This window comes from Zeus faber, assembly GCF_960531495.2.
Source record: "Zeus faber genome assembly, chromosome: 12".
Taxonomy (NCBI): domain Eukaryota; kingdom Metazoa; phylum Chordata; class Actinopteri; order Zeiformes; family Zeidae; genus Zeus; species Zeus faber.
Window position 1 is genome coordinate 12546929 of NC_137196.1, and position 26258 is coordinate 12573186.

A 26258-nucleotide genomic window follows, 5' to 3' on the forward strand; every position below is an offset into this window, starting at 1 on the left:
AAAACGGTCCCCCCCGGTGAGAAGTACTCACTCTTTCCAAAACCCTTGGAAGATTTTCATCTTTCTTTGACAAAGTGATGTGGTGTTTTCTTAGTCGCCATGTCGACTGCTGCAGCTTTCCGCCGCTGAGGTTCGGGAGGAAGCCGGTTACAGCTAGCTGCGAGGCGAGGCGCGTGCCCGAGGCCAGGGCGCGTGTGCGAGGGCGCGTGCGCGAGGCGAGGCGCGCGTCCGTCCGCCCCCCCCCCTCGGATTTTTCACACATCTCTGTCTATTTTTTTTTTTTTAAACAAATGTGTTCCTTTTCTATTATTTATTTATCATCATTATTATTATGTATTTATACACATTGACACATTTATATTTAAATGTATTGAATTCAATATTATTGAATTCAATTCAGTATTTTAAATATAATATATATATAATATGATTTAATATTTAGTCACCCAGGGTCATGGGGTGTTCCAAGTTTCAGTTTGTGTCCATGTCACCCACGCTTTCGTAAAATACTGCCTTGTCAAAGAGAAAATTAAAATAAAAAAAATTATAAAAGCAATGGGTTTTGCTACTTAACACTTAACAAAAATATGCTCTATAGTAACAGCTACCGAACCACTGAATATTTGATGACAGTGTGTGTCAGGTATTTATAGTTTACTTTTTGTTTTGTTTTGAGCCCAGCACCCAATACAGGGAAAATGAGCAATCACCATGTTGTTTTTAATAATCAGATATATTCTTGTACAGCCATCTAGTCTAAAATTGTATTTTAAGTTATACCAGGGTCCCAGTCTGGTTCACCCCCTCCCAGCCCCCCTCCACCACAAAACAATTCCAGACTGTGAAGCAGTCATTAATAATAATAATGGCAATAAATAATAATTCACATAATACTGTGAATTGTGAAACACAGCCAATGAAAATGCATGTTTACACAGTGTGCTGTTTATACATATTCAAAAGAGCACACACATAGTATTCAAGGAGTGTGCTGCTATTGAGCCATAAGTCAGGCAGACAATGGAATTAAACAAAGGGATTTACCCCAAAAACATGCACCCATCATCGTCTGACCAGCGATGGACACTTATCACCTGGTCCCCGGGCGCGTCCACGTATGCTGCCCACTGCTCCTGGCTGTGCCCCCGGAGGAAGGACAAGCCAGGATGGGTCAAAAGCGGAGAATCCATTTCACCGGCCACCATCAAAGCATGTGCATGTGTGTGTGTGTGTGTGTGCAAGCATGTGTTATAGTGTGGTGTGTTGCGTGATGAATAAAGACTGTTTCTTTCTTTCTTTCTTTCTTCTCAGCTCTGCTCCAGCAGCTGCCGGCGTCTCGTCGGCTCGCTCGGTGCGTCCGCCCAAGGGGCGGCCAGCCTCGAGACGATGACCCGCTTGGGCGATTGGGAGCAGCACCGCGCCTGGCCTCGAAGAGGTCACTGCGACAGCCTCTGGGAACTTCAGCCGCTTCCACAAGTCATTTGGCTCCCAGTCCGGTGTAGTTGTGAGAGGGCCAGTGGCGGAGGTGATGGTGTTGGCTTCTCCCCAGCTCCAAACAAAAGTGCCGATCTTCCTTGCTGGGCAAAGGTGCTCGCAGTAGCTGATCCCACTGCAGACCGCGATGGCCTTTATTCTGGTATTCAGGTATTCAAATGGGAGCGTCCCTCGCCCGGGGCTTTCGGACAGCAGCTGAGGATGTGCTCGAGGGAACCTCTTCGCAGGCAGAGAGGGCAAGATGGTGACGTGCCCTTTCCCCAACAAAACTGGTTGGACGGGTTTTGAAGGACGTCATAGACTGCCTGAGCTTTATTAGGTAGGGCTCAGCTTTCCAGAGCTCATTCCAGATGACCTTTCGCTCCTCCACTCACTCCCATCTAGTCAAGACACTTTTGGGCTTCTCGACTCCCGATATTGCAGCACCCCCCTTGTATGAGTCACCATGAACTTTTTGTTCAGGCTGCTGAATGGGAGAGTCAGCTTGTTGCTCTGACGGCGATGTTGCTCAGGCTTTGCGGATATCCAAGCCACCTCCGAAGGAAACTGCTGATCTTCCTCTCAAAGCCTACCGCTGTGGAGATTGTGACCTCGCACTGTAGACTAGGTGGAGCCAGAGGATCCGTGGAAGGATCCCATGCTGGTATATTTTCAGGCCTTGTTCTTGCCCAGAAAGCCTGATTTGTCCACTTCAGTCAACCAGGCCTCCAGCTCCTGGTTGGTTGACCGGAAAGAAGCTGCGTGCACTTGATGGATGGGATTGGAGTGCTGCTGATGGTGAAGTGGCACCTCTCGATGACCTTCCCCATCTTCAGTACCCGAGCTTTGGATTCGGCTGGTTTAAAGCTAATGCGAGCCCAAGCTATCAGCTCCTCAAAAAACTTGAACCATCTCCCATCGGGGCCTTCATGGACAACATCGTCCATCCCAGGGTGCAGGTAGAGATCACACCCTGAGATGTATGATGTTGTCCATGAAGGTCCTGATTGGAGGTTGTCAGCTGCCAGACTTGGGATGTGTTGGCATGTTCATGACCAGCCTGGACAGGATCACTGAAATGGTGCATCCAGTGATGATGCCCTTCGCAAGTCTGTGCCACTCCGATGGTGTAGTCCCAGAGAAGACTCTCAAACTGAAACTGTTGTAGTAGTTCGGTATGAGGTCCCTGAACTTGCTTGGAATGTGGTGCTGGTCCAGGGTCACTTCAATCAGCTTGTGTGGTTTGGAGCTATAGGCGTTGGCAAGGTCCAACCACAGCAAAAATAGGTCCCCCCGTTCTCCCGGGCTTCCCTGATAAGCTGGGTGAGCACACCAGTGGGCTCTAGACACCCAGGGGTGTTCGGGATCCCTCCTTTCTGGACCGAGGTGTCAATATACGAGGTGTCTGTCAGGTGCCTTGCAACAATGCTGAAGAATGTCTTTCCCTCATCACTGAGCGGCAGGGAGATGGTCCTGAAGTGATCGATGTTTGTAGACATTCTCCTCCTTTGGAATCCACACCCCTTCCGCACGCCCCCACTGGTGAACAAACCTGCTCCTCTTCCAAATCACCTTCAGGATCCTCCAGAGCCTGCGGAGAAGCTTTGGGCAGCGCTTGTAAAGCTTGTAGAGTACTCCACTAGGACCTGGGGCTGAACTGGCTCACGCCCTACTGACCACATCCTGGATCTCCTTCAATTGGCTGTTTCGGTCAAAGCCCAGTGTTGGCCCTAGTGGACATATTAAGAACTTACATTTCCCCAGATCTTGCTCCCTATATGCGTCACTGTAGGTGTTGCTGAGGCGGTTGTCTACTTTGACTTTGGCATCGGTGAGCTGGCCACTGCATCTCTGCCCTAGCAGCTCTAAAGGGATTTGCCAGAAAGGCAGCCCTCTTCCTGGCCCTCTGCCCTGCTGGATCTTCAGGCCACTCCGGTCCCTGCACACCTTGCTGCAGATGCATTCTGCACTCATAGTCATTATTCCATTGTCAAGTGTCAGTGTCCTTTCAGATCGTTCCGTAGCTTACCGAGGGTTCTTCCTTTCAGAAGATGCAACCATAACTGCCCCAGTTGCTGTCTTTCCATACCATCAACTGTCTCTATAGCTGCCGCCACCCTTTTGTTGGTTGTCAACTTGTCGGTTACTCGTAGTCACTGGTTGACCCAGATAGGAGATTGAAGAATACATCTTGCGATGCACCTGGACACATCATCAGTGATGTACCCCGGGCTCATCAGGTGTTTTGGGTCTTTCAACATCATACACCCTTGCCCAGGCGACCCAGCCAGGTGGTCAAGTCTCAGTTTGTGTCCAGGTAGCTCTGTTCACCCCCAAATCGCTTCTCTTCTTCTCTCTGAGGCCTCGGTGGCCATCTCAAAGGCCCTCCACCTGTAATGCCCAGTAGGCTGTAGACCCTACAAGGGCTGTGTGTGTGTGTGTGTGTGTGTGTGTGTGTGTGTGTGTGTGTGTGTGTGTGTGTGTGTGTGTGTGTGTGTGTGTGTGTGTGTGTGTGTGTGTGTGTGTGTGTGTGTGAGAGAGAATCTTATTTTAGGCTGTCTTCACATATTTGTGTGCATATATTTATAACAGAAACATTTAAATGTTACGTTTGAATTTTAGTCATATAAAATTTTTCAAAAAGTATATAAAATATAAAAATAAATAAAGAAAACTATAACTAACTCGATTTTAAAAATTGCTGTTAAACATATATGAATACATACGGATAAGTGAATATGACCTAATATAAAGAGAGGAAAAAAATGTATATACAGTCTACAGCAATTGAAATTGTTTACACTTTAGATAATGTTTAAAATAAAAAATCACTGCATCACTTTAATTTTGACGTTCTAATATGAGGTTATATTTTTCAACATAAACGTCCAATATATGACGTTTCGAACGCTGACTCAAATCAATTGAGTTGAGTTGAATCCACGTGTCAACAGCGCCATCTATCGGCAGAATTCCGCGCGTACACCCCCCCCCCCCCCCATCTCACGCATCTCTGCGTGACGGGAACGCGACAGCCCGCAGGGGTGTGGGGGGGGGGGAACAAAAAAAAAGCTGCCACGATTGCGTTAATAAATGCGTGTGCACCCGCGTGCACACGCAACATCGAAGGACGAGGATAAATTATTATTTTTTTGTTTTTTAACGTTTGGAAAAATGGGAGCGTGCGTGTAATAGACTCGCTTTTCTTTCCAAACGTTATTAAAAGCAGTTCGTATATAAACGTATTATAATATTATAATAGCCTGTGTAGACTATGATCAAACGGTGCATTATAATAGCATAATGCATGTACGAATCTGGAATAATAATAATAACAATAATAATAATATTCATCAGTATTATTATTATTATTATCATCATCAGTTATCAGTTGAGTGCTCAACTCAGCACAGCGGGCTACATTCCAGCACGCATCATTTATTTGTTTTAGTTTTTCTTTCTTTCGTTCTTCCTTTCTTTCTTTTTTTTTTGTTGTGTTTCCATTTTTGCCTAATCCCTCTGATTTCTGAAGGGATTACCGGACCAATCATGATTGAGCCGCAGAGACGCGCTTCACACACGGGCTGCACGGGGTAGATGTGCACTCGGTTTAAAACAACAACAACAACAACAACAACAACAACAACCATAAGACAGAAATCTGGGGGGGAATTAAAAACAAAAAGAAAACTTGGACTTGCTCCCATTTTCTCCCAAACGTTTTGTTTTTATTGTGTTATTGTTGAGCTGGATGCGCGCTGCAGACGCTCTTCTGGGCTGAGTCGACGCACCTGCTGCTGCCGCCGCCGCCGCCGCCGGGAAACTGGGCTTTTACGTCAACGCTGCGAATCGCGCGTCCAGGAGGGATTTTTGGTGCCACTGATCGTCCAGGTAGGAGGGCAGTTGAGCGTTTTTTTTTTCTATTTGTTGTGGTTGTGGGGTCTGTTCGCTCGTCCCCTGCGCCACGACCCGTTCTCAAAATGACATATTAGTTGCAGGGTCGCTATGGATCCAGTGTTTTTATTTTATTTATAAAGATCTAGTCTGAATAGGATTTTCCTCGCAGGTAATACAAGGTTTTCGTCATCAGTGAACGTGTTTAAATGACGCCATCAGTGTCTGAACTGCGTTTGAGTCGTTTATCTAACCCCGGGAAACCGATTTCTACGACCATTGTAAAATGAACTCGTCGTCATCTCAAGCAGCAGTTGCTTATTCTCGTTCCAGAGGATTATCCTCTGCGTTCTGGAGTAATCATTAGATTAGTCAACGTGACCGAGTCCATGTTAGATATGCTGATATGCCTCTGGAAATAAACTGTTTCATGGCTGTATGGTATGCCATGCAGTAATTCAGACCCTGTCATTTACAATTTTGCAGCTCTTTGCTCAGGAACCATCCCGCATATTATTCAGTGCTTGACCAGCCAATGGAGAAAGAAGCGGAGGTGGATAAAATTCAAGAAAAATCCATTCCCTTTTCTTTCCCACCATTTCCTGGAGTTTCCGGTAGTTGGGGTCCCCTCCCCTGCCCTTCCCGTGAGCGTCCTCTGCCTCCAGCCCTGTCCCTTTGCTCCCCATCCACCCTTCCCTCCAGCTCGGCCGTCCACACCCTGCAGACCAAAGTGAGGACCATCACCCAGAGGCGGCAGAGGGGAAGGGAGAGAACCAGGGACCGGGTGGACGCAGAGGTCCAGCTGAACCAGCCAGCTGTGCAAACTCTACCTGAGGTTTCGGCCAAACAGAGGGCCTTGGGCAATGGGAAGGTATCTCTGCCCATCCCTGCCTGGCAGTGTCGCCCTCTGCAGAAGTCGAGCACCAGTGAAGACGAGGACGAGGAGGTGGAGGTGCGGGTCCGCCTCGAAATCCACAGCCCTCCAGCTGAAGCGGGAGAGGGGCAGGTGAGCGCGGGGGAGATGGGGAAGGAGAGAAGCGACGCTCAGGCCAGCAGTCCACCCAGTCAGCCCCGTGGGATGGGAGAGGGGGCCAGTCTGGAGAACCTGGTGTCTGACAACTCAAGCAATGGCAAAGATGACCAATCCCCTCCCCCTCCTCCTCCTACGCCTACTCCTCTGCCACCATCTGCTCTTTCCGCCTCTCTTCCCCTCTCCTCCACTTCTACAGTCCCTGCTTCTTCCTCCTCCTCATCATCATCCAGGCACTGGGCGCCGCCCAAGGGCTTCTGGAGGGTGGCTCGCCCGGAGACATTGCTCCTCAACGGGGTGGGCCCTCACAATATGCCTTCTTCACTTCCGGTAAAGGACTACACGCAGAAGGCGGCCCAAGCCAGAGGAGGCCCAAGCCAGAGGAGGCACAAGCTGACAGAGGCTGGGGTGGGGAGCGCGGTGGACGACAGCGACAACCCTCTGGAGTTCAAACATTCCGACAGCCTGGAGTGCTACTTGGACAAGTACGAGCAGAAGGAGGCCGAGTCTGTTGGGGCGGTTCAGGGGCGGCTGAGAACCGGCAGCTGTGACAGTGTTTTATCCCACAGTGAGTTATCCTCCATAAAGGAGAGGCTGGAAGTAAAGCAGAGGGTCTACGGGAGGTCAAAGGACAGACGCAGAGGGAGCAACAGCAAAGAGAGAGAGCAGGGCGATCGAGAGAGCGACACTTGCAGTGAGAAATACAGAGTGGGTGGTAACGGTAAGCCCCTTTCTATCCTCTTATACAGGTATGCTAAGCCACACGCAAGATGTGCATCTATCTATCTATCTATCTATCTATCTATCTATCTATCTATCTATCTATCTATCTATCTATCTATCTATCTATCTATCTATCTATCTATCTATCTATCTATCTATCTATCTATCTATCTATCTATCTATCTATCTATCTACTTTAACCATTGACTGACCAAGTACTACCTCCAACCATTACTTTTACTGAAATTATGAACTCAAACTGAAACTGAGAAAAATAATTGATTGATAATGGATTAAGAGTGACATATATATATATTTTTTCTCCACCAGAGACATCACATAGGTTTCTTTATGTACAAAATGCAACTTGCTTCTTCATTTGCATTTTTATACACCACTTTAGCCTTAATCTGTTAGTTTTTTTGTCTGCAGTGTTTAAAAAGGCCTTATGCAAGCCCTGGTCTTTCTCTCAAAATGTTGATGGGGGTTGATGGACATTATGACTATAACCTGGCCGACTCCCTGTGCTTAACAGATGTCAGGGGAACAGATGTGCATGATGCTGATGCTATTATTAGCGCTCAGGAGGGAGGGGCGAGTTGTTTGGTTTAATATTTCTGTTTGTGCCTAGGAATGACTGTGTGCGTGTAAGGACAGGGGATCATACAATTTACATGTTGCATACATCTAATAAATATCTGTACGTTTACACTGTGTGTGTGTGTGTGTGTGTGTGTGTGTGTGTGTGTGTGCGTGTGTGTACGTGTGTGTGTGCGCGTGTGTGTGTATGTGTGTGTGCGCGCGCACGCTCGCATGCATGTTTGATGCGTGCATGATTGATGCTAAATCCACTATGATCAGATAACAGTCTCTCTGGCCTCTGCAAAATCTGTTTCCATCTTGCTGCTTTATGTTGCATAACTCCAGTGGGATAACTATCCCCTCTCTTTATCTGATACTGTGTGGTTTATAAAAGTACTTATCATCATACGAAGACCCAGTTACCCCAAAACTGAAATTTATATAAACATCAGTCAACTACAAACAGTGATCCACTGTTGTACTTGTAGTACAAGTACCATGTCGAAAAAACACCTATCTTTCCATTCATATTATTATTATGTTATTGTCTTCCATTCTACCAAATCTACCAATAAGGGATCAGTACAAACCTTCATTTTGAAATTTAAAATTCAATATAAAATATTATTTACATCATGTTATATCATTATATCATAATAATTATTATAAATGTTATTATTATTATTATTATTATTATTATTATTATTATTATTATTATTATTATTATTATTATTATTATCATTATCATTATCATTATCATTATTATAATTATCATAATTATCATAATTATCATTATCATTATCATTATCATTATCATTATCATTATCATTATTATTATTATTATGATTACATTTTATTTTATTTTATTTTATTTTATTTTTTATTTTATTTTATTTTTTAAATATTTGAATTAGAAATATTTTCAGCTTTTATCAATGCTTTTTTTTCCTCAATTCAAGGTGGCTATGAGTCCCTGGATAATGACTCTGACTCGACCGGAGTCGACTCGAGTGTTTCTCAGGACTATGAACCCAGCTCAATGTAAGCAACACACTTGTGTCTACATAAATGCCCCTCACAGTTTACATTTCAGAATCTAATCCTTGTTCTGAATGTGGAGCCGTCAACTATATTTGCCTCTTTCCCACCCTGAATTAATTTCATGAACTGAATTTCTTAATCTGTTAGGCATTTTCATTCACAAAAATAAAAATACCGTTACCCATTCCAATTATGACACCCTACACTACCTATGATACACTAATCGTAAGATGTGGGCATGTCTGCTTTAAAAATGATCCTCGAATAGATAAATCCACTTAGATATCCCCTATCCTCTTGTGGTGTTCCGCTTCACTGACCCTTTTTTGTCTTTACTGTGTTGTTCTTTTTCTGACGTTTTAATAGCTCTGCACAGCTGCGCTGCCACGCTGAGACAAAACATTACACCTCTTCCACCAATCTGCGATTAAACGTTACTTTTACAGACTGTAATCTACGGAAACACAATATGTTCTCCTCCTGACACACAGGAGAGAATGAATCATCAACAGTCCATTGTGAGGATTATCCACATGACCGATATCATGCTATCTTTATCACTGGGCCAAGGGATAAAGACGAGTACACTCAGTGAGGCACAATGCAGAGAGGCTTAGCCGCTGGGTGTTACGGATGGATGGATGGATTGATGGATGGATGGATAGATGGGTGGATGCATGGATGGATGGATGGATGGAAAGATTGATGGATGGATGGATGCATGGATGGAAAGATGTATGGATGGATGCATGGATGGATGGATGGATGGATTGATGGATTGATGGAAAGATGGGTGGATGGATGGATGACGGTTCCTTTCCGTTGCTCACCACCACTGCCACGCCCCATGTCCAGCTATCTGATATTACATAAGATGGCTTAAGGGGACACAGCTCAACGCGGTCTTAAGTCCATCCGACGCGCATATGATATCTCACGATAAGACACATTTGCATCGAGTCTCCATCCGAGGCTCGAATTCATGATCTAGACACTGTACACAATCATTACTTCAGCAATGTTGTTGCTAGAACTACCACAGTTATTACACAATTGCTGTAATCGCAATTATTTGAGGCATTTGCAATTAGTTTGCAAATTACGTTTTCATCCAAATGTTGAGGGAATTTCAAGTAAATGTTAAAAATGTCACAAATGTGAATTAGGTACGTCTTCAGTTGGGTTGAGGTAAATTAAATGTCTACCTGACTTTCTATGTTCCCATGTTCAGTGTTCGTAAAGAGCCCCAAATTGTTCATCGCAATTATTTGTATGACAATTAAATATGAAATAGAGCGGACCTATTTCGAAAAAGACCTATTGACTTTACTTTCTCCTTCTCTCTCTCTCTCTCTCTCTCTCTCTCTCACTCCGTCTTCACAGTTCACTCTTCTCCGCGTTCACGGACGATCTCCCCCTGAGCCCTAGACACGAGCAAGCCAAGCGCCTCCTGGAGCGGGCGCGGCTAAAAGCGCGTTCTAACCACATCAAATGCGAACGCCCCCCCAGGCGCGCCCATTCTGATCAGAGAGGCAATAAGTAAGTGTTGGCTGCGTTTATATTCGATTTGACGTCCCCCCCCCCCCATTTGTCCTCACTATTTGTATATTACAAATGTCTCTTGTGGTGTTATATTCCACTGTATTTTTTACCCATCTATTGTTCATCTTTATACTGATGTGAATCTTTAAACCCTCCGCCAATCGCTTGAGGAAACCAATGCTGGAAAAAAAGGAACCACTTCCACTAATGTTTCCTCTGAGCCCTAATGACGCATTATAATTAAAAACCAATTAAGTGCAGATATTCTGCAGAGAGGTTTGTTTCATTCCGCTTATATAATCAGGTTTACGTCGCACAACGATTCTCTGTTATGGTTATTTTGTTCTCCAATGTCAGTGGGAAGGATTCACACCAGGCAGCATTTGGAGCGTTGGCTAACATGAAGGGATAATGTTTTTAGGATTGCACAACAGAGGTAATTGGCCAGGAATGAAGCTAAAGAGTGCGTCGGTTCAGAAATATAGTGTCACGTCAAACGCTCTTCTCTGTTTCCAGTAAAAGGCAGCAAGACGCTCCCGCCGCTCAAGCGCCGCAGCATCAGCCGGCCGTTCAGCCGGCCAAAGACGAACCGAGGGCTCCACCCACGTCGGGTCCCTTCCTGGTTCCTGAAGACAGATGCTCCTCGCTGGGCGACCAAGGTGGCCGCACCCGGCGATACGGCTGCTCCCCCACCAGAGTACGCTTCGAGGACGAATCGGAGAAAGAGGCAGAGTCTCGCTACCTGGATAGGCTGCGAGAGCGGGGCCGCCCGGCGACCAGTTCGGGGAGGACCAAAGGCCAGAGGAGCATCTCAGTGCCTGCGCTGCAGAGGAAGGAGGACGTGGGCGCCGGTGGTGACTCTGCCACGGTGATAAAGGAGATAATAGTGGTGGTGAAGAAGTGCGAGGCGTGCGGCTCTGTGGTCAGGGAGCCTCCATCCGATCCTCAGCTCCAACAGCCCTCAGAGGACGTCCGGGGGAAACCGGTTCCTCGCTGGGTCCCTCCGAATAAACCAGAAGCCAGCACACGCCCTAAAACCCCTCTAACTGTCACCTTTGCCGGAGCTTTTGTGCTGGGAGAAAACAAGGAGAGCGGCACGGGATGGAGGACCTCCGGGTTCGGCAAACTGAGAAGGCGGAGCAGAAAAGGAGAGAGCCGCCTGGAATCCGGTCACGGCCCCTACGGTCCCTCGTGGGCTCAACGACGCAACTCCAACCCCAGGACCAGAGCCAGCGTGTCCAGAGCGGTTTCCTTCGCCCCCGGCAGTCCCATAACCCTGGAGCCACGTTCAGTCGAGGCTTCCGGGGACGGGAGGGCGTCCCCGATGCCTCCGGTCCCCATAAAGTCGGCCCTGAAGTCGAGTTCAAAGAACCGTTTTTCAGCGGGTCAGTCCTCAGCTCAGTGTCAGATGGGGTCAAACCAGGCGGGCGGTGATGCAGGCACCCAGGACTCCCCGGATTCAAGGAGGGAGGGTTCCATGTCCTTCAGCCAGGGGACCCCCACAACAACCAGCCTGGCGCCCTGTATAAGGCCCTCCACACTTAGGTACTCACCAGCCCGGATCACCACCGATCTGTCGCCCGTGAAACTCTGGGATGAAACGCCAGATGGCACAGGTTAGTGGTTAAAAAAAACCCACAAATATACACCAATCGGTTTTGTTTGTGAATTGCAAATGGAATGGTATTATAGGATCTGCTGCTAACGTCTTGGTGCCAGATACTACAGGACTTGTAGGGTCCATGTCTTGACGGGTCAGAGCTGTTTCGGTGGCACTACACAATATTAGTGGTTATCAGGAGAAGATTCTTTATTTGTCACATGCCTCAAATGGTGGCTGGTGAAATTCATTCTTTGCTTTTATCCCATTCTGGCGAATTGGTGTATATCTATGGCTGTGGATGAGAGTGTTTTGGACATTATTTAGGCCATCAGTTCGGGTGGGTCAGTACAGACATTTAAACCAAAAGTGCTTAACAACATCAGATTAAAATCTTTTTATTTTGAAAATAATGTCCTGTAAGAGTATCTGGAGAAATTGTATCACATCATCATTAAATAACAGATTTGGGCCTCGCAATAGGATATCATCATTTCATGACGATTCAATGGCGCTGAATGACATTAAACAATTTATCGCCAAGCCCAATCATTAATATTAGAATTTTTCACTTTGTAATAATGCCAATATATTATTTTATAATATATACTGTATATAATATAATATAATATAATATATATATATAATATAATATCAGATCAATTTATTCCGCCAGGTAGATTGGTGTAGGTGTGTTATACTACCGACCATCAGCATTAAAGAAAAAAAAGAAAAATGGTCAAATATATACAAACAGCCCAAAAAAATACAAAACAGAAATAGTCAGATGATAGAATACACTACACTTCAAGTCAAGTGGAATTGAGCTATTTTCCTTTGGCCACATCTATTTCCCTTACTACCAGCAGGTGTGACCCTGAGCGGAGACCCTGGATCCGGGTTGGAGGGGCGTCCCGGTCCACGCAGCCTGTTTCTGGCCAGGGCCGAAGACCTCCGAGCCGAGCTGCTGCGGGCCGAGCATCTGAAGGCCGAGGCCATGTGGGATGACAATTCTGACGTGTCACGGTGAGCCCAGATAACACTGACAATAGCCCAAAAAAATAATAATAATCCCTAACCCCCCCCCCCCCACTAGTTGACAGGTGTTAAGGGATTTAAAAACCTTGGCCCCATGCTCTGCAACATGTTAATAAGGATGAATCAATACTGCCCTCTTCTGGGAAAAGAAAATACTCGTTTTTTTTATGTGGTCAGCACAGTGGTATTTCACTTTTTTTGCCGAGTCCCCCTCCTTATGATTTTTAGGACTTGATGCCCCTCCCCCTAAAAAGTAAACTGTAAACTAACTTTAGTCATAATAATGAAAACAAATAATGAAAATCAAATAAAATGAACAAATGGTATTGTAATTGTAACTAATGGAAATAACAGCCTTTTTCTCTCCCACATCCTGAAATCGAATTGGTCATGTCAAATTTGTGCTTGAAAAGAAAAACTTTGTTTTTAACTTATATTTTCTCCTGCCCCCTCACAATTTCTCCGTGCACCACTAGGGGGCGCCCTCACAGTTTGAATACCAGTATGGGCCAAAAGTAATCATGATGGCTCTATCAGTTCATAATGAGTAATAAAAAAAACGTTTATTGAAGTTTTGGGTAAAATCCAAGTGTAATTGCATGTACACTACTTATTCCATCCATGCAATATAATGTGATCCACCCTCTTTTGGGTAGGAAGTCGATGGCGGAGCGTGACGGGCGTCCCAAGCTCTCCCTGCGGCGCTTCTTCTCCTCCATCGGGCTGAACAGCGTGGGCAGGCTGGTGAAGGGCAGCCGCTCCAGCAGCATGGAGCAGCTCACCATCCCCGCTTCCCCCAGGGCCAGCTCGGCCTCCGCCAGCCCCACGCGCAGGCCCCAGCCCGGCATCCGCTTACAGAGGACGCCCTCCCTGCAGAGCCTGCACACGGTGAGAGAGAGAGAGAGAGAGAGAGAGAGAGAGAGAGAGAGAGAGAGAGAGAGAGAGAGCTTGATGGAGAGAGAGAGAGAGAGAGAGAGAGGGAGAGCTTGATGGAGAGAGAGAGAGAGAGAGAGAGAGAGAGCTTGATGGAGAGAGAGAGAGAGAGAGAGAGCTTGATGGAGAGAGAGAGAGAGAGAGAGGGAGAGCTTGATGAAGAGAGAGAGAGAGAGAGAGAGCTTGATGGAGAGATAGAGAGAGAGAGGGAGAGAGAGAGAGCTTGATGGAGAGAGAGAGAGAGAGAGAGAGGGAGAGCTTGATGGAGAGAGAGAGAGAGAGAGAGAGAGAGAGAGCTTGATGGAGAGAGAGAGAGAGAGAGAGAGAGCTTGATGGAGAGAGAGAGAGAGAGAGAGAGAGAGGGAGAGCTTGATGGAGAGAGAGAGAGAGAGAGAGAGCTTGATGGAGAGATAGAGAGAGAGAGGGAGAGAGTTTCTGTTGTAGTGTGCTGTACTCCTCTGGTCCTCCCTTTTCTTGTTGAGGTTAATTGATTTAATATATACAGTAATTTAGTATATACTACCTACATTTTTATCGCGTTTAGTACATAATAAGTAAGCACTGAAAACATATTCTCTATATTCATTTACTTTTCTGTGATCTTCAAAAGTCCTCAGATGAAAATATAATTTCAAACATTCCTCTAAACTCACAGTGCCCCATTCCACGTTTTTTTTTTTTGTTCCAAAAATAGGGCTTAATTATTATGGACTTTGCTGATCGATATCTCATCCTAAAAAAAAAAAAATAAAAAAAATAAAAAAAATCCATGAAGCCGGAGCATTACTTGATGCATCGACAGACTGCTGCCGCAGCCATCACGGTCTCAGCTGCCATTTCCACATTCAGCACCAAACCCAATCCTCTCAGCTTTCAATGAGAGTTGTTGCAGAGAGGGTCAAAGAGGCGGCTGACTGATGGGAATCTCTTTGGGGAACGTGAGCGGCGTGATGGTTGTGAGCCTGTCATGTGCCACTAGGTGCTGCCACTGGCCCAGCTGCGTAAAGCCTCCTCTGTGCAGAGTCTGGAGAGGAGGACTGAACGTTCAACCATACTGGGAGAGGTGCAGATCCCATACGGCCTGGCCCCCAGGTACCTCAAGGCTGCGCGCACATCAATGTCGCACGCCCTCAACGCACTTACGTCCGTCTGTTTATCAACATCTCCGGAATCTCCATCTCCCTGACAACACAGCCCTGAAAGTCTTCAGGTCGAGCTCCACGGGGCCCTGGGTGTCGACGACATGCTGGCCTCCAGAATGGTGCGTCCCATCGGTCGGGTGACGCAGGCCTTTCCCGACGGAACCCTCCTCCTGGAGCTCACCAGACCCCCCAACGGACCCTTCGGCTTCCTCATCTCCAGGGGCAAAGGGCGGCCAGACACAGGTTATCTTTGCTGCTGTCTCATGGCTACTTCAGCTGTCGCACTTCCACTTTGCTTTAAGACAATGGCAATCAATTGCCCCTCTCCTGGTGGTCAGACGAGGTATTGCAGGGGCATGTAAATTCAAAATTTAAAAAGAATCAAAATTCATGAACCAGGTCAATCTATGAAATGCTATATTTTCCATGATAAACAAATTTAGCAAAGGGATTTACACACACACACACACACACACACACATATATATATATACTGTATATATATATATATATATATATGTATATGTATACATGAAAGGCTTTGTTTTATTGAGTATGCTAATTATTACCTCACAAGCTTGATGGATGAGGAGATTATATTATCTGATTATACAATTTTCCTTAATTGTATGTTGCTATACCTTGAATTAACAAAACATTATTGGAAGAAAGTGAGTGTTGCATATTGATGAATACATACAGACTGCACCCAGCTTTGACCACAAACCATTTACGGAGAATGTAAAAGCTGGAAGATATCTGCTTATGGATGGATGATTGTGTGTGTGTGTTGTGTGTGTGTGTGTGTGTGTGTGTGTGTGTGTGTGTGTGTGTGTGTGTGTGTGTGTGTGTGTGTGTGTGTGCATGTGTGTGTGAATGGGTTGAAGGTGTGGCAAAAGATAAAATCCTCCATCTTTGTTTTGTTCTTCCACACCGTTTCTGTTTTTCCCACACATCCCCTTCCGTCTGATCCTCTTCCCTGCTCTCTCCCTGAATCCTATCTCCCCCTCCCCTTTCTCTTATGTCCCTCTCCTCTCTCGCCCATTCTCCATATACACCGCCCCCCCCCCCTACCCCCCCACCCCAAAAGGTGTATATATCGAGAAAGTGGGAGATGGTGCTGGCGAGGGCCCCTATGTGGGGCTCCTGGGCGTCGGGGATGAGATTCTGCAGGTAAATGGAGAGGCGGTGGCCGGACTCTCCCTGGACCAGATAACACGTCTCATGACCAAAGATAGCACAGCGTCCGTTCGAATCGTGCCCTTCCGCCGTGGCCAGCGCTGATTCGGGGAAATGGACACACACTCGCATGGACTCAGAATCTCTGGAGATTCGGTATTCCTTGGCACAGGGGTATTGGGTATTCTGTATACATTTCATAGCATAGAGAGATTCTCCTGGTTCTCGGTGTTCGGGCCTTCAGTAGCGTAATCAAGACTCCACTCGTAGCTGTTAGCCTCCTGCCAAAGGAAACGCCCAGATGCCGCCATCTGTAGGGGTTTGTATCCTAGAGGAGCCAGCCAGTGAAGGAATACACTCCTGACACTGTATTGGGCTTTGATAGAGGTCCTCCCCAAAATGCTGTACGGTATGTTATCGACAAAAAAGTAACCTCACCAAAACCGAAAGCAGGACTAGTAGTAAAGAGGATTAGAGTAATTAAAAACCTGACTATGTGATTCTGTACACGTAATGAGATTCCCTTTTAGAAGTGTGTCTTTAGCCTGGTTTCATGTGGATGACTGTGTTAAGATCTACCGAGTACCCTTTTTCAAAAATCCACCTTTCAAACTATCCTCAAAATCATATTTCCCTACATTAACAGTCCAGACAGCCATGTCTTCACGTGTCAACTTGACTAATAATGTCGGCTTTGAGAAATGTATTTGAAGTAAAGCTTCATTAAGCTCATTTAATCAAGGGGTCTCATTGAGACCTATTTTTCAAGAGAGACCTGAGAACAAATGACATGATGACAAACGGTACAATTCAGTTCGAAATCATCCGGCTGCCCTGCGTGGCTTGTATGGCAAGAGCTAAATGAACTGCGTGAAAACATTGTTAAAAGCAAATAATAACTCCTGCTTTTTCAGATTCAGGGAGATTTTCAGATTCAGAGAATAATGGGGAAACCTGTGTTTTATTTAATTTCATTTTAATTTTGCTAAATTTTGCAACATATTTTTCACAAATAAAACACACTTTTAAACTTACAATAAAGATGTATTTATTCATTTGAATCTATGTAATGTGATTTGTATCAAAGACTTTCAGACACCCCCCCCCCAAAAGAAAAGACAAACAAACAATACAGTTTCAATTTCACCGTTAAGTCTCTACACTATACAATTCAGAGAGATTCTAAATTATAATTATAAATGACGCCTCCCAAAACGAAAATGTATCATGTTGTATGAAGTTGAATTCTTAATATCAAATTCCACAGATGCTTATACATTATACTTATCTCAAGTCTGTGAAAGTGTCACTAATGGACTAAGTCAAATCAAGATGTATGAAAGGATTATGAATGCATTCATTTAAGCACCATTTCGACGATTTATATTCACTAAAATATTTCAAAGGCACAATAGAAGATGCTTTGCTCCGAAAGTCATGCAGTCACGCACAGCACAGGATGTAGGAAGGTGGGTGTCGTGACTGAGGGGTCACGATGTCAGTCACGACGTTCTTTAAATTAAATATAAAGTAATGAATCCATCTATCTATCTATCTATCTATCCATCTATCTATCTATCTATCTATCTATCTATCCATCTATCTATCTATTTATCTATCTATCTTTCTATCTATGTTTTCGTGACTGTAAATTGACGACGCGCTATTATCTTATCTTTACACGGCAACTGCAGTTATTAGGCGGTTTATTTGGGTGGTGTGAACCAATCTCGTTTAAACAGATGCAGTAAAAGGAATAATAAAAAAAAAAAGTACTTTATAATCGTTATTATGGCCATTACGGTCTATACGGGTGCACCATCAGCTCTGTCCTGGTGTTCTGTGAGAGAGTCACCGTTGATCTTGCGGCGCTTATCTGATGCCGCAGATCCGATACGCGTTTATCTCCCAAAGCCACGTCTCCCCCTCGGGATTGGCGACCTGTCCCCCGCCCATCCATGCACACAGTACAAGCCATTAGAACGAATACATAACAGAATAAATAATAATAATAATAATAATAATAATAATAGTAATAATAATAATAATAATATAGGCAAATATCACAGAAAATTAATTAATCTAATATATTTTGTTCTTGCTCTTTCAAATGTATCTATATCTATATCTGTGATATATTTATTTATAGACATAATGAATGTTTTTGTATATTTTTATATTTTGTTTATTTCATATTCTTTCTATATGTTTCAATAACTATTTTAGATAAGCATATGCATTTGGTTCGATTACCGCGCTAATTATTAATTAGTCAATGCGCATATTAACACTGTCCTCTGCTGTGGATTCACTAGATTATATATATATATATATTAAAAAAAAGATGTATCCCAACAAAACCCTTTGTCATTATCTTACTCCGGGATAAAAAAAAAACAACAAAAAAAAAACAGGCTTAGCCACTACAGCCCCTTGTCGGAACCATAACAAACAGGCCAAAAAGCTTAACCTTTGCTATTGTTTCTTTCATCAAAAACAAAAAAAAACAAAAAGAAAGAATAAAAAAATTAAAAAAAACACAACTCAACTACAACTCAAGCTACACCCCTGCGCGGTCGCCCGTTACACCGCGGTTCTCCCTCCGCGTCGTCTCTATGCCGTGCCCTCCACCAGCCCACGACAGCCAAATAATAATGAATCATTTCATAAATAATGGCTTTAGCGGCTTATCGGCGTGAGGAGGCCGCCGCCGTGCGCTTATCTCCCCCGGCCACATTGCGGCCCGCTGTTCCGCTCCCCATGCCGAGTGAGGAATAAGTCAGACTCAGACTGACTTCCAGCTCCGCACGCACCGCTCCGCAAACTGGCACGAAAAAAAAAAAACCCCCAAAAAAAAAAAACCACTACTCAGATATGGATGACCCACTCACAAAATGGCTCCACTTACACAGTAACATCAACAACTCGCCACGAACGGTAAGTGCAAACCACCATATTCACTATATTCTCCCCCCCCAATTTCCCCCCGTTCGTCTTCCCCCTTTCTTTTTAATTCCGTTGTATATTATTTATAGCGTGTGTTTGTTGCGTTTGTACCCCCCCCCCCCACCTCCCCATGTTTTGTTATTCCATGCGATCGGCTGGAGGCTGGTGGGGGATCTCGAACGGATCAAAGGCCCGTTTGAGAATTCCCTATAAATTATACATTGACGCGGAATTGTCGAACAATCGATTGTTTCGTCACACACTTGTAGTCGTATCTGGAAAACAAGTGTCGGATTAATAATTTGTTCTGACTTCGGATCTCAGCCTTTGATGTGGGCTCCACGTCCATATGGCCTAGGCCACAATAAGGTAAATCGATAGGCGAGGGCCTCGTTATTAACCTCATAATCATGAGAAATATTCGATAGTCAAGACTTCATTATTCCAGGTGGGTTTTTTTTTTTTTTTGTTTTGTTTTGGAATTTTTTTCTGGAGCTTCTTGGCGGAGAAACGAAATGATTGAACTCGGCGAAGATCGCCTGCAATTTCAAACGCTGACGGCTGTTCTTATTTCGTATTATTTCCACAGTAAACCTTCAATGGCGCGCCTCGAGAATGTTTGGTGTAAATGTGAAGCAGAGCGTCGGTGCGAAAATCTGTCACAGGTCTATGGCCATGTGAGAAGAAGGGGAAGTGGGAAAACGTTATCCAGAGCCAAAATTAATGTTCGACAATTCACGAATGTTTCGTCTGATAGAATTGTTAGAACTCTCTCGATCTTTTTCGTTATTATTGTTGTGGAGTCTTTTTGTTGTTGTTGTTGTTGTTGTTTTGTTTTTTGTTTGTTTGTTGTTATTGTTGTGTGTATAGCCTTTTATGCATCTAGTCGGTTCGATTTAAAGGAACATCCCAAACCTTCATCTTCTCAACAGGAAACAATCATTTCCAAAATTCCCGGACAAAAAAAATGGCCCCGATACCGTTTGTAAATGTTAATTTATTTAGCCACAGACCTTACATTGCTTTGTTATTTCCGTCCTTCCAAATGGGGACTAATGCTTTGAAATGTTTCATTATTCCGTGCAAGAAAATATGCTCTAGTTTTCCATTGCACACTCAATTTAATCCACAATTCATGTTTTCGTTTTCTCTTTTAAGCACTAAGGCCTAAACCACACTGCTTTACAATGGCTCGATCGCTGAAAAATCGATACAATTTTTGCAATTAATCGGCACGAACAAAAAAAAAAAAAAAAAAAAAAACCAAAACAAAAACAACTGAAAAATCCTGCGGGATCTCGTGGACTTGAACGCGTCGTGATGAAGATGATGGAGAAGCTGCAGCGAGAGCTTTGTCCCGGGAGTCCCGACGCCGCGGTGGAGCCCGGTCCTCGAAAGAAGGAGGACTCCGTCACCTCCATCACCGGAATGAACGGATGCATTAAAAAAAACGACTACGAGGTGGTGGAGGAGGAGGAGGAGGAGGAGGAGGTGGAGGAGGAGGAGAACTCGAGGGAGGCGGGGGGGCTCGCCGGGGGGGAGGGGGAGGCGGGGGATGACGACGCTCCTCTGCAGAACTCCGGCGACGGGACCGTCGGCGGCAGCATCAACGGCGTTGCCAAGGCAACTGCCTCTCGCGACGCCCTTGACCCGAAAAGGGAAGTGCCCGTGATCGAGCTCTCGAGGAGGAGGGACGCGCTTATAAAGGCGGTGGCGGAGCAGCGGAGGAGCGAGAGCCATTCGGTGCCGATCACGGAACTCCGCAGACCTCCCGTGCCGCTGACGCTGCCGCACCGAGACGACGCTCGAATGGTCCAGCTGAGCGCAAGCGCGTTTCCTCTGCCGGCGCGAGCGATGCTCTACAACCTGGCCCAGCCTCTCGCCGCCATCAACAGGTAAAGGTGTCCAACAAAAAAATAGTAAAAAAAAAATAGTAATCCGTTAGGGTGATCATGTAAAGATGAATAATAATGTCACGTTGACATAATGTCTATTTTTTTCCCAATCACGTGGCAGGGAAATTAAAACTGCTCTGGGTAAAGTCACCGTTTACAGCTTAAGATGTGGTTAATCAAAGCTTGCAATAGTTTAAATTGATACACGTCCAAGACTGCAATTTTGCGTAATGGTAAGTGTGTCTGCATCTGTAGACATATATATATATATTGTGTGTGTGTGTGTGTGTGTGTGTGTGTGTGCGTGCGTGCGCGTGCGCGCGCGTGTGTGTGTGTGATTAAAATCCAATAATGTTCTATGTATATGCAGTATGCATGTTCCTGTGTCCTCTGTATTCAGGTTTTCAAACCTGTGCATCTCTACATGTCTAAATGACACACAAAGGCATTATATAGTTTATTTTCCTCCCGTCTCCTCTTCCCTCCCCCCCTGTTTGGCAGCAGTCTCGGAGGGGAGTCAGAGCAGTACGGCATGTACCCCAGCAACAGGGTAAAGCGCCGCCCGGTGCCTTACGATATCGAACTCGACGAGGGTAGGCGCATTTTTGATCCTTATAAGTATGGTAAGACGCACCTCTGTGTCCTCCTTCTGCCAAATACAACTCCCCCTCCCCCAAATCCCCCCTTCCTCATCCATGTTGTCATCCCATCCACAATCACCCAATGACACGCTTTCATTCACTTACATACATTCAGAAAACATTGCCAAAGATGTGTCCAGAATAACACGATTCCACTGTCACTGGCATTGAACTCAAAGGAATCCATGCATCACCGTCCACGGCATCGCCATCAATGCATGTAATCTTGCGTGGAGGGACATGCTCAGTTTAAAGTCAATTACGTGTACCTGCAAGCCGTTAAAGGTAGACTTTTCTCTGGCAGATCATGGGGTTTAAGGCGTTTGAAGCATCCTTTTATTTTTATTTTTTTTTTTCCGACCACTGCCCACTCACTGCCACATACTGGGATGGAGGATGGGGCCGCTGCCGCCTCCATGCCAAGGTTTTACTGCAGAGTGGGCTGAAGGATTAAGATAGACTGGGTGTGTTCCAAGGGCAACAATAGCCTGGAACACACCATTGTTGTGGGTTTGGAGGATGGTAATGGGATTCAAACTACCTGCACTTAGGAGTTATTTTGCCATATCTCTTTTTTTTTTTTTGTTCGTTTTTTTCTTCTTATAAGACCAAAATGAAATTCGAATGCGGTACACATAATCGTAAACAAAGTCGGACGCCTTGATATCGGAGACATCCCGGTTTATAGGAAAATAGACAGCAACAAAAATTTCATTTAGAATACAGTGATGTACGCTCAAGCTGACACTGTAATTCAATTGACTTTGACTTAAAAATTTTCAATTTATCTTTTGCTTTTTCCAAAAATATACGCAATCAAACTTAGTAGATGAATACCATTCCGTGTTTTTTATTTGCTGTCCCTCCATCTTGCTGAAGCTCTCATCTATTTCCCCAAATATTGATTCGAGGAATTTTCGATCTCGTTTTTCTTCTCCGTACGCCCCACGTATCATCTCCTATTTCCAACCTCTTTTCCCTCTTGGCATTTTATATGTCCTCTTCTGCTTAACAACTCCCTACACCTTCTCTCTCTTCTCCGCCGCCTCGCCCCTCTAGCCGGCCAGCCCAAAATTGTGCGTCGGATCTTCACCAACAGCCGCGAGCGGTGGCGTCAGCAGAATGTCAACGGGGCGTTCGCCGATCTCCGCAAGCTCATCCCCACGCACCCGCCGGACAAGAAGCTGAGCAAGAACGAGATCCTGCGGCTGGCCATGAAGTACATCAGCTTCCTGTCCAACCTGCTGGAGGACCAGGACGGGGGCAGGAACATGGGCGCCACGGCCGACGGCGAGACGGGGCTGCTGGCGGGTGCCCACGAGGGCGGCCCCCAGGACGGGCGGCAGGATACGGTGGTGGGCTTGGCCAGGGACGATCTCCTGGAAACCATGTCACCGGGTTCCAGCTGCGGGAGCCTCCCCGACGGCGACGGCGACGGGAGCCCTGAAAGCTTTACCGAGGACCAGGATTCTTCGCCAGCCCCCAGGACTTTAGCGGCGGCGCGGGGCCCCCCTCTGCACCTGTCCGCCAGGGATCTGAGGCGCAGCGGGCGGCCCTTAGACGGCTCCGGCCGCCGATGATGCCGGTGGCCGGCTGATGAGGCTGAGAACGCCAAGAGTGAGATGGACCGAGATGGAGACGAAGGCGCTGCGGACCCAGTTGGCTTTTACTCTTCAGTATAGCGTAATATATAAGTAAAATTCAGGTTCTCCGTCACAAGAGAGAATTTTTTAAGAACCGCCCCCTCAGTTGACATGGCGTTGATGTCTTGGTGCGACTTAGAATTTGATCCAACGAAAGACTTGTAAATTCTGCATGTCTCACGTCTTTTGACCGACCTGCCGATTAGAACTCAAACGTATCTCACGAAAGTCCAAACGCTAGACAGAGAGAGAAAGAAAAAAACATGTATATCAAAACAAAGATAAAACTACCAAGAAACACACCCATTATTTATGTTTGGTTATCGCCTTTTAACAAAAGTACGAGCTGCTACCGTGGGGAACCATGTTGCACGGTCAGGATGCACAGAAATCTCTCAATAAGTCTCTTTGCTCCAATTAAATTCCGGCCAATAATATCACCTAGTAGCACAAATAAAACTGTCTCATGATGGAAACCTCCGATCTATTTTGGTCTCAATTCCGACCCTTCAAGGTATGTCTTGTAAATATAGCATCGCTTTACCACGATAACTGGACAAGGGCTGAAGATCAAGTCACAGGTTTAAAACGGCGCTAGAGTTTTCAACACCGGGGTTTACGAGCAAGTAGTCTTTCAGGGCGTATGTTGAAGGACACGGAGGGAAGCTTCAACATGTCTGCCGGGCAATAAGACATACATCAAATTGGTACCGTAGCGTTTGCCTATGTTAGACCTCCGTGATGAAATAATCCGACCAAATTCGGCAACAGGGCAGACAAACAGGAGATTTCACAGCCTGAAGATGACACACACACACACTCAAAAAAAATTTATATTTGCTGTGGCGGTACAAGACATGCAGCGTTTCTTTTAAGTGTACAAATATATGGGTCCGACGAAATCATGAACTGACCCAGGCAGTGCTTTTTTTTAATATATGAATGTCTACGTTTTAGTGTTTTTTAAACTGTAATGCAGTTGTAGATTAGCAAGGTACACAGAGAAATTTACCCCACCCAACACATACACACCCCCACGTCCACACCCATGTCCACACACACACACACACACACACACACACACACACACACACACACACACACACACACACACACACACACACACACACTGAGTGTTATTATCTTAACAACACCAGCAGTTTTCTGACAGAGACGGTTTGGTTTTGCTCACTGTTGTCTGTGATTCTGCATCTCCGGCAGAATTTAGTAGCCTAAATTGGTACCTTTGGTCACTATGGTATTTTACAAAAAAAGGGACATTGTATGTTTGGTAACGGCATAATTGTTGTATGATTGATGTAACTATAAATATATCCGATGTAAAGTGAATGAATTTTTATACAAAAAAACTCAAATAAATCACACAGAGAACTGGCTTTGTATGTGATCTCATTCCGGCATGCCATGGGTGTCATTCAAGGGAACCAAATCCGCGTGGATCTTCAACTTTTATTTCCTATAATGCCCCTTTTTTTTTTTTTTAAACGGAATATTACATAATATTGACCCACCGGCCTAAGCGTAAAGGCGGAACGATACATCTTCCGTGTCCCTACACCACAGTTTAAACCAACGCTAAAAGAAAAAAAAAAAAAAATCCTGCAGGATCTCGTGGACTCGAACGCATCTCCCCTTTCCACCGTTCCAATGGAGCCTGGAATCCTCACTTCCTCCCAGCAAGTGACAACTTCCCGGGGAGGTCGTGCATAGTTTTGGGGACCTGCAGGATATCCTGCCATTGTGAAAGTGCCTTTAACAGCCTCGCCTGCACTCGACTGGCCCCGTGTTGTGAAACTCCAATATCGATCTCCGCCCTCCGCTCGAATAAACGATCCAGTCGTCAAGTTCCTAAAAAAAAAAAAAAAAAAAAATGGCAATCATCAATGAGAGCGAACGCAAATGTTGTTGTCGTCCAATCGATTTTTTCTTTTTTTTTCTCCTCCCTCCTGTTTGGTTTTTATGATCTACTTGTAATAACTTGGTGCGAAATAGAATCGCATCTGCTTCACCGATTCAGCACTTTACGAAAAAAGAAAGTCTTTCAAAAGGAAAAAGCGCTGTTGGTCGTCGCTGACGCGCGGGGAGCGTCGCAGCCGTCCAAGGTGGTTTCGGGGGCCCTCCTCGCGTCCCGGACGCGGGGGGGGGGCCTCGCTGAGGGCCGCTCTCCGGGCTCCGCCGCCCCCCCCCAAAAAAACATATTTTTTTTTACCTGCTTCACTGTTTTTTTGGTTTTTTTTTACTGTCGCGCCAAAAAAAAGTAAAGAAAAGAGAAGAAAAGAAAGGAAAAGAAAAAAGAAACGGGCGCAAACCAAGAGGGATGCGGGGAGGAGGGGAGTGGACGCGGATGTGGATGTGGAGGATTGGACGGGGACGAAAAGAGAAGGCTCTTGTGTGTGTGTGTGTGTGTGTGTGTGTGTGTGTGTGTGTATGCGTGCGTGCGTGCGTGTGCGTGTGTGTGTGTGTGTGTGTGTGTGTGTGTGTTTATCAGCTCGGTGCAGATGGGTGGCAGAGTGCCTCTTGCAGCCAAACGATTCAGTATGCTAATGAGTTGTTATCTGCGCCGCTGCAGGAACAATATAGTGTCTCTCTCACAGTGGGAATCCAGCCTGCTGGGAGCAGATTACACTGCACACACCGCCAAGGTAGTTATTTATATTTTCACACGGAGTAGTAGAAAAATACATAAATGCACAAGCGCATATTTACACATGCCTGTACACACACGCACGCAATCAAGCGAGCGAGCGAGCGAGCGAGCGCACGCACGCACGCACACACAGGCCCAACCCAGCAAACAAACCAGACCCAAACAACAAGAGCACACACACACACACACACACACACGCACACACACACACACACACGCACGCACGCACGCACACACACACACACACACACACGCACGCACACACACACACACACACACACACGCACG

The 26258-nt window shown here is 45.6% G+C and overlaps 1 protein-coding gene across 1 annotated transcript; it reads left to right on the forward strand.

The window, feature by feature from the left end:
* The first annotated feature begins 19049 nt into the window (after positions 1-19049).
* On the forward strand, positions 19050-24698 carry tal1 (T-cell acute lymphocytic leukemia 1). The gene is made up of 4 exons (XM_080011584.1): positions 19050-19114; positions 20419-21018; positions 21523-21611; positions 22719-24698. The coding sequence occupies exons 1-4, from the start codon at positions 19056-19058 to the stop codon at positions 23237-23239; spliced, it is 1269 nt and encodes a 422-aa protein (XP_079867710.1). The 5' UTR covers positions 19050-19055; the 3' UTR covers positions 23240-24698.
* Positions 24699-26258: the final 1560 nt, after the last annotated feature.